Source organism: Montipora capricornis, chromosome 5 (genome assembly GCF_036669925.1).
Source record: "Montipora capricornis isolate CH-2021 chromosome 5, ASM3666992v2, whole genome shotgun sequence".
Taxonomy (NCBI): Eukaryota; Metazoa; Cnidaria; class Anthozoa; order Scleractinia; family Acroporidae; genus Montipora; species Montipora capricornis.
In genome coordinates, this window is record NC_090887.1 from 13,247,052 (window position 1) to 13,256,697 (window position 9,646).

At 39.3% G+C, this 9,646-nt stretch overlaps 1 protein-coding gene across 1 annotated transcript; it reads left to right on the forward strand.

The window, feature by feature from the left end:
• Positions 1-805: 805 nt before the first annotated feature.
• On the forward strand, positions 806-6,903 carry LOC138048412 (ubiquitin-conjugating enzyme E2 E1-like). Its single transcript, XM_068894608.1, has 6 exons — positions 806-928; positions 1,257-1,445; positions 1,964-2,014; positions 3,531-3,663; positions 4,498-4,542; positions 6,697-6,903. The coding sequence occupies exons 2-6, from the start codon at positions 1,300-1,302 to the stop codon at positions 6,901-6,903; spliced, it is 582 nt and encodes a 193-aa protein (XP_068750709.1). The 5' UTR covers positions 806-928; positions 1,257-1,299.
• The last annotated feature ends 2,743 nt before the right edge of the window (positions 6,904-9,646 follow it).

Here is a 9,646-nt window from a genome sequence, read left to right on the forward strand (position 1 = left end):
ATCAATCATTGTACCGAACAAAAATAAATTATGAGAATTTTCCCTTATCACGGATATTCAGCGTCAAATAAAAAAAAATCCGACAGAATTCTCCATTGATTAAATTCTTCGATGGAAAAATGTGCCAACAGTTGTTGATTTTAATGGCGAGTGTATTCTTTTGTTAAACCACTGCCTTTCCCCCGTATTCCGCGTTTTTAAGGTATTTCTTACAGGTGTTTTGAGAGAAAATAGTCCGCTCCTAAATTAAATATTGAAACGGTCTGTAGATAGTTTTTACTGTGCAAATTAATCTTTTGTCGGTTCAAGAAAAGGAAAAAGATTGTACACACGGTAAAAAAAATAAAGAAACCGTGTTATGACTTGTTCTCTGGGAAGTATCGCAAATCATAGCTTTTCATAACCTCTTCCACTTCAGTCAAACATAAAAAAAGGTTTGTTTTCAAACTGAGCCAAAAGTTATTTTAAACCGACAAAATACAATGCCGGAGCTATCCTCTTAAGATGTTAAATATATCTGTCTAGGCAGGCTCGCAAAAATGTCTGAGGACGTTTCACGAAAATGCTATAAGTTTTCTCACCGACAGTATATGCCATGGGAAAAGCATGAACGATAGATTTAATCTGGGATATTGCAGTCGGCTATGCACTGAAATTCTATGGTTCTCAAGCTCTGCAATTTGCTTAAAACGGATATTCCTCCAAAGTGGAATTTAGGTGTCTTCACAATACATGTATTTCATTAATTAATTGATGACGTCGCGTTGACAGGCGGAAATACTAAACGTCCTCGCCACAGCCGGACATTTGTGACGCCTTACATGACGAGTTCCAATTCCTTTCTACACTCTGAAGTGCAACTTTTTTCTCTTGTCCCTATTTGGTCAAAGGACTTCCCAATCTGTCTAGATACACAGTTCATTTTACTGTGAGTGTCTGGGTACAACAGTTGTTTGTGTTTTACAGATGTATCGGTCGTTTAACGACCAAAGGAGTTAGCCAAGATGACATCTGCAGGGCCGCCATATTTGTACCTTAAAGTTTCTTTGATATTCAAGTACAGTATTTTGGGTCGAAACAACTCAGATCTTCCCTAAATTTTCTCTCATGTAAAGCTAACTACAAAAAGAGCAGATGAAGTTTCGTTTGCCCTCAAAGATTATTTATACCGACCAGTGAAGCAAAGGGTATTGGCTGTCAGCGATATTAAGTTCTCAAATCTTGAATACTGATTTAACTGTCTTTTTTTTCAATAGGAAGACTTCACAGAGGCGTTTATATTAAATACAGCTTTTGCAGATGTCTGGTCGTTCATCAGAGCAAGAAAGTCGATCTTCAGCTGGGTCAGATGATACGGCATCGTCAACAGGCTTGAAACCGAGAGAGGTGAACGCAAAAGGGGCGACTTCCCGCTCAACAAAGCCATTATCAACTGCCGTTAAAAGGTAGTACGATGACGGAAAAGTGTCCTACAAAGATTTATCAAGCCAGTGTTGGCTGCTAAAGAGGAGAACAGACTTTCTCGTCACAGCGAAATCAACGGCAAGCTTTAGTCCGGCTCAGTTCAGTCATGGATAGCCGTTTACGCTCAGTGAATGTAACAAGTGAGCGTGTCATCCGGCTGACGTTCAATTTGAATGTAATTTGCATGTTAACTTTCCAAAGTCCGTGAGAGCATAGTTTCGTATCGATCAAGTCCATGATTGCTTTAATTTATAGCGATTGTCTTCCATCGTCATCTCTCTTGATCAAATTCGGACAAACAGCTGTGACTTAGGCAAAATTCGATCAACTCCTCTGGCACTGCCTTCAAGGTGTTTGTGAATCTTATATCAATGGACAACCTTATCTTTGTAAGCTTTGTTTGTTTTAAACAGAGCAAAATTCGATCTATCGACTCTAATGCTACAAGGGACTCTTCAATATTTACTTCCATTAACAAATTACTGGGTTTTCTTTACAGAATCCGGAGAGAACTAGCAGAAATCACATTGGAGCCGCCACCAAACTGCAGGTAATTTGTTTCTAATACAAGGCGCCGGTCTTTCATTCTTTTGTTTGGAAAACAATAGACTTGCGGTTTTTGTTTTCGCGCATGGGGCGTTTGGAAAACCACGATCAAGTCAGACATCGAATGAAGCCAGAGATGCTAAAAATTGCCGATCAAAGGAATAACTTTTATATAAAAAAATATTCTATGAAGAAAAGCGGATTGAGTCAATTACGGTCAAGTGATAAGCTCATTTAAGAAGTCTACTGCATTTTTAAGTGTACGAAAGGCTTTAAGTTTTACGCCAAAACTAATTATTCGTTTTGGCACTAGTGTATTTTTAGAAAGCCCTGTGTGCTGGCGTTTTCGGTCCTGTTTCTAATTTCGTAAAATCGTTCTGTAATGCGAACAAGTATTAGTATGGAAAGAAGCTAAAGAGATCTGATGTTTATCGATTTAAGGCAGCCGATATCCTCAAGAACATATAGATATTTAGAATATGGATCTGCTCGTTATTCATGCAAGATTAATGCAAACACCTGCTTACTATGAGCTGTTTGTTGCCAAGATAAGCAGCCATATCGTCTTGGTACTAGAAATTTTCACTCGAAGTCAATTCGCCACCAAAAAAATTGCCGGGGCTTGCAAATCGTTTTGGTGTCAGGATGACCATTACGCCCTGTAAACAGACGGTAACCCAGTGATTAATCTTGATGGCAAGTGCTGTCATCCATTACCGATTCAAACAAACTATTTTATGGCAGAGAAATCATCAACTGAAGTCCGCATCCTTCACATGGTTCACGGTCAAAACAGCCATCATTGCTAAGCGTCAAGGCTACGGCAGAGTAAAACGTTCAATATTTTCATTCTAAGTTCTTCTTCTTCTTTTTTTTTTGTTGATATTATATTCGGCAAACTAAATCCTAATTCTGGAGTGAGATCTCTTTAAGTCTTGTTGTTATCCGATCATAAATTGTTTTAGCGTTGTCGCGGAAATTCAGGATTAAATAGAAGCCTTTTTTATAACCGTGGGAATGTCTCTGGCTGGAACACCCGGTTGTCGAGTATATTACAAGGAAACGTTGCCCTGAAATATTCAAGACATCTTAGCCGTCATAATCAAATTTGACCTGAAATCAAAGGCAAGAATCACTTTGTACCACATGAAGAGTTATGTACTTCACAAAAGCTTTTATTTCAAATGATCAACTTAAGAACCTTTATCAAGAAGCTCAAAATTTTGACTGAACAACCTCATTGAGCGTTATAAATAAACCGAAATGGAAAAATGCTCCTATGCTTTCGTTTAAATGATCACATTAAAGGGTTTTATGCACGGAATCGGAAGTTCGAAAAAAATTATATTGCATATTCAACAGATTACTTGCAGGAAGCGAAGGGCAGCGTAAACATGACTAGGTCACTAAGAGGTATATATCGAAGCGCGTAATAATCACGGTGAAGGGCCAATGGACATGTCAGTTGTATTAACCAATGAAATATCACAAAGATGCAACCATTATTTTGCCTTCCGCAGCGCTGGCCCCAAAGGCGATAACCTATATGAGTGGAATTCTACAATTCTTGGGCCACCAGGATCTGTTTATGAGGGCGGAGTATTTTTCCTTGATATTCATTTTCCAAGCGATTATCCATTCAAACCACCAAAGGTATGTTGATTTGGAGTACTTTATTACACTAGACAACATCTGGTCTCATTATAGTTGCTACCCATTTGTCTGGTAAGTGCGAAGCCTGCGTAAGCCAAGCGAAACCTGCTTCGTTCGTTCCCAATTCTCGGCTCCAGGGTTCAAGTCAAAATTAAAATTAGAGGAACCAACTTGTCTCGAGAGTCAGTGCGTGTCTTAATTGGTGAAGTGTTTTTCTCTCGTCTCACATTTCTCTCGTTTCAATTTCGGAGCCCTAAAAGTGGAGCATGGAGGCTAATTTTTCAATGAATAGGCCCCCGTCTCAAACCCATTGCTAGAATTGCGCGGGAAGTTTCCGATGTTGTGGCCTGTGGCCCGTTTCTGCAAAGTACCAAAATCGTTCCGGGCCCGAAAAGCCATTTCGAAACTGTTTTGACTGCCATCCGCTTGTTTTGATAAGTTAGTATTTTAACAAGTTTTCAAGATAACAAAAAGCAAAATAACTGTGAAGTTTGATGACCTAAAGGAGCTATGTCACACAGGGGTGTTTAGGGAAAATCTTTAATTCATCACGAGTTTAAAACTAGAAAATGGAAATGTTGAATTCCTTTACTTCCAGGATTGATCGGTATGTAAATTCACCTCTCAATTTCAATACACTGTCAGGTAGACAAGTATTGAGAATGAAGCTTATTATCAGCTTAAGGGTATGATCCTGATACAACACCAAATCCTCATGACTAGCCAACAAAGAAATCTACGGAAGTAGTTAGGAGAATGAACTTTTAGATCGAGGGAATTAAAAACGATTAGATGGACTTTATTTCCAGCACTAATGGGTGTGGTCCCTTTCAGGTCACCTTTCGAACGAGGATATATCACTGCAATGTAAACAGTCAGGTATGAGAATGGTGAAACTGAAATGTCTCTTGCAACGTGTCCCGCAAGTTTTTTTTTTTCGTTAAAAATTTTCACGTTGCCGGGAAAGTTGCCCGACAGATGTTACAATGGGCAACGTTTTTCGCAACTTGTCTCGGTCTAACTGACCACACGAGGTCATAGAAGCATTTGCATTGACTGGTAGTGGCAAATAAGTTGCGACAAAAACTTTAGCAGAGATGTTACACCACGCGATGCTTCGAAGAAAACTCTTCAGGAAGAGTCACGAAAAGTAGAATCGGCTACTTTATATCTTAACAATTATGCTAGAAAAAAAATGCGAAAAATGTCCGTCGCATGGTATATAATAATTTTTTGGAACATTTGTTGTAACAAAATATTGCGAGACATGTTGCCCGAAATATTGCATAGTGTATCATGCAAACAATACTTATATGCAATACATCTGTCGCTACTTGTACCACGTTTCGCCACCGATGAACTCCTCACAACGTAGTTTCGCACTTAAAGGCAGTTGTCGGAACTTCCGAGATAACGAGTTGGATCTTTAATAGTCTTTGTGGTTGTGAAGTGACCGAAAACTTGTTCATTTTTCCCAATGGAAATGTAGTCAGACAACCGGTTTCTTACGTCTTGAAATAGATCAGCTTTTTACGACCACATAAAAACGGAAACATACGTCCTATCTATGCAAATCTAAAAAAAGCTGAATAAACACTAATTGTTATTCGTTTGCGTTGCTTAAACGACGAAACTTTTGTTAAAACCGCCGCGTTTGATGACTTTACTTAATTTTAAAGCAGGGCACAAACAAAAATGTTTTCCTATCCGCTGTAACAGCAGTGTTTAAACTACAATTAACGTTTATCTGTCTGTGGTGTTGTCTTGGTAATTAATGAAATGGAGCGGAGCGAAAAAGGCCAATATGTTTTTTTTCTAGTTTTCCCAACAGGTCAATGATTTGGTTGGTGGAAATTATTCTCTGACAAGACTGTTTGTTCCTTGTCAACTGAAATGAGAGATGTGCAACAAAGCGCATCGGATGACATATGAAAACGAGGATCTCGAACAACAACAAAGCCGTGAAACAAAATATTCTTTGTTTAATGACGAAAAGCGGGAAATCATGCTGCTAAACAGTTAACGTGAAATAACCAGATTTAAGGTTTTAGCTCCAACGTGATGATGCCAAAAAGGGAATCGCCATTTTAAATCATTTCTTCAACACCCGTTTCGCACCAATCTGGTTATTGGATACTTCAACCATATTCCCAGCATATTGTACATCGTGAGCGAGATGGAATAACAAAATACTTACGAAGGCTAAAAGTTATAGTTTGAAGTAACATTTTCGATGACTCTCCGTAGACTTCGTAACACCTCTACCTTACTAAATTGGAGAATACACGGAATAGAACCGAGTCGATTTATTTTGTTGGTTGACAGCTCCTCTTATCACGCTGTCCACCTCCAGCTTATAATTACACAAGAATCCGCGGATCTCCTTCCCATAGCTTGATTTTACGTCTTGTTATTTGTTAGACAGTGAGGATACAGTACTATCTGCGCTTATTTCGCTTATACCACGCATGGAATGTTTTGTATGAAGATCTACAAAGTTATTCGTGCGCCCGCTATGTGAAGGGAATTTTTCTTTTTATAAACGGTTCTTAAGAACAAACTGGACCTAAGACTAAACTGGAAATAAAGCCAGCAGCCGATAAAAAACTTGGGTAATTTTGAATTATTTTTTTATTATATTTAAGCTGGCCAAACCAGCCTTCTTCAGAAACCTTAACAACATTTGCGGAAACGCCGTTTGCAGTGTAGACGAGCAAGTTTCCTTGACAAGGAAAAACTTTGAACGATGAAACTGCTAGTGTACGCAAGTGGAAAGGAATATTAATGAGATTAGTTCCCAGGACCACGCCCATGCTCATTGCTGTCAAAATACACAAAATGGCGCTAAAAGGAATGACAATTATGCGGGCACAGGCTAAACTTTTCCATCGTCTACACGAGCAATGATAATTGTCAAGGAAAACTCGCTCATGTAAACAGGGCTTAAACAGCGATCTCTTTATAATGACCAAATTCAGCGACGGGGCGAGGCGTGACTGCTTTTTTAACAAAGTTTTGTGAAATCTTTTTCAGGGAGTGATTTGTCTCGATATTCTAAAAGACAACTGGAGCCCAGCTCTCACGATATCCAAAGTTCTACTCTCGGTTTGTTCCCTACTTACAGACTGTAATCCAGGTAAACAGGCGCTGTATACACTTAAAGTCTACGTCTACATAAAACAGGACTCGTCGGCTTTTCGGGGGCGAATTGGACGAACTTTTTTTCTTCGGAAATCGTGATATGTCAAGCGTGAGGGACAGACAAGTGCGTCCCAGATCCGTAGTAGTCTACAGACTACCTACCGGTATCATTTTCCCCCCACTCTCTCTCAACCTCGCTCTAGACTCTTCTTCCGGTGAGAGGTGGTCCCGGAAGTCGGGTTAATTTCCACGCTGTTATTCTCTTCAACTAGCGAAACAATGGATGTTATTTGCGCACTGTACTTCGCATTAAATCTTTCAAATTAGTAAATCCTTCGCTGTACTTTAACTAAGAACAAAATAATAATGCAAGGCTGGTTGCACCGTTGTGAAGATATATAATATATATATTTTTGGTTAAACAAATATTAGCATTATTGAATGAGGCTGAGTAGGATATGAAGAATTCTGCAGGTCGAGGAGGGTGTTATCCACCAGGGCGAAGGCCGAGGTGGATAACATCCTCCGAGATTTGCAGAATTCTTCATATTCTACGAAAGCCGAATTCAATAAATGCTTTATTATTCATTCAAATATTTTCTTCGCTCAAACTTCTAAAACCTACTCGCAGCCATTTTCTGCTCAACAAAAATAACACAATTTGTCCCCCAGTTTTCGGTCAACGATTCAATAATTTGCAGCGGGCTGCACTTTTGACGTCATTGATTCAATATGACGAAGTTTCTCTCAAAGAACAGCAGCTGTTTATAGTGAATTATGCGTGTGGGTTTAACCAATCAGAAACGGGGAAAAATTTTAAATGAATAATAATATATTTAGTGTAAATACACAAGGGAGTATACAAAATCGCGTGCTCTCATTGGCTCGCTATCTCGGATTATCAGCTGATAATCACCTCGACGGACAAAAGGGCTGCCGTAGTCGTTTTGCCACCGTAAGGGACGATGATTTCGCGGTGAAATGATAATCACTTCGCCTTCGGCGAATAATTGTTAAATTATTCTATACATACTGAGATTTACCCACTGAAAAAGGCGCGAAATAAATTCGGTTCACAAGCTGGTATAATAACCAACAGCCAATCAAATGGCGCGTATCGCTTTTTCCACGTGTGAGGAAAGCGATACGTTTTTTGACGAGTGAGCCGTAACAAGGTGATTTGATTCAGCTGGCAGAAGCTGGCAGTGTTCGGCGCTTGTTTGAGAATTCGAAATTTTAAGCCTTCGCAAGTGTCGAAGCTTAAAAACATGAACGAGAAAGGTTTGTTGATCACGATATTCGGTCGAGGATTACGGGAAAGTCTCGAAAACAAGAACACGAAAGGGAAACGAAAACGAGATGTGAAATTGCTGGAAACGTTTGAGAAACGAAAAGAGCGACGGTCGAGAGGTGCAAAACATAGAGGCCGCCAGACTTCGGACTTTTTCGTTCTGTGAGACGTAAAGACGGAGAGGATATGAGCCTTCAAGTTCAGGTGCCTAGTTTCAATTATTGAGGGACATTTTAATATATTTTTTCTTTGCTGCTTTTATAATGTCAAATTTCCGGCACAATTTAAAGTGCCCATAAACTAAAAAGTTTTTTTCCTATTTGAAAGTCCATATTAAAAAATGAACTTTGGCGAAAGAATTTTTCAATTCCAGCAATAGGCGAACTTTCTCTCGATTTATTTTGATCCTACTTTTATTTGTACACCCCTTCCGCTGGTCAGGACCTTCCGGCTCGCTGGGACGTAGATAAGGAATGCTGTTGGCGTGGGTCTTATCTTTTCTTACTAAGCATGCCAAGGTATCGCTGAGCGATCGTTTTTGGTATTTTTCAGTAAACAAAAAAATCAATCATGCCTATATTATCATCAATGAAAGTGCCTCTGAATCTGGAAGTGAATAAACTGGCGATTTTAAAAAAAAAGAATTTGAGTCGAGTAGTTGCCGGTCTCGACGAGTCAGCCAGCGCTAGCACTGAAACCCACACTACACGGAAACGCTACGTGGAGAACCATTAGCAGACGAGGAATGGATACAAAATTACAGAAAAGAACAAGAGGATAAGGAAGGACGGGAGGGAATTAAAGTCAACGCTTATGTCTGTTCCTGTAGCGAATCTCATCCGCCTTCAACGATCTTTTCGTTTTGCGGTCCATACAATACTGAAAGTCATACTCTTTGAAGTGAATCTAGCACAGTGAAGAAGTTTTACCGGGCTTCTTTTTACCAAGACAAAATTGCAGCCATTTTCCTCTTTTTTTGAGGTATTGCGTTTTGCGAGTCGAAGGATTCTTACGTATACTTATTCTTTTTCTAGGATCAGCTGTGTTATTACATCGAGTGGTTACGCATCTTTTAGGCATTTTCAAGGAAATTATTCCTTACTATACTGTTTACCGGTATCGCTATTCCTTTTTCACTTGAAGTCACGTGTTCTTAATTTACGTCACAGCAGTATTGTGACCGGGAAGATCGATAGAAGACTAAGGCGAATGAAGAGCCAAAATGGCGGCAAATTTGAACGTTTACTAATTTCATTTTCAAAATCGCGTTGTGGGAAAATCGCCAATTTTTTTTTTTTCGCGAAACGTTCTATGAGTTATGGGTGTAGATTCCGATGACTAAGGTGAGGAAGGGGGGAAAAATTGGTTATGGGCACTTTAAGCCTATGTTATAATCTTTGCATGAGTTTTTACTGAAGTCGTGGGAACAGACGTTTTGTCTTGGTTTGTCATTAAAGACGATAACAGGACTTTCAATCTCAGTATGTATATAATAAACCCAATACCACATGTAAAGTGCTTTGTACAGTATTTACGCGCAATCGTTGTTTT

Coding starts and splice junctions, on each gene's coding strand:
- LOC138048412 (XM_068894608.1), top strand. CDS start 1,300: ATGTCTGGTCGTTCATCAGAGCAAGAAAGTCGATCTTCAGCTGGGTCA. Junction 1,446..1,963: donor TTATCAACTGCCGTTAAAAG/GTAGTACGATGA, acceptor TTTTCTTTACAG/AATCCGGAGAGAACTAGCAG. Junction 3,664..4,497: donor ATCCATTCAAACCACCAAAG/GTATGTTGATTT, acceptor GGTCCCTTTCAG/GTCACCTTTCGAACGAGGAT.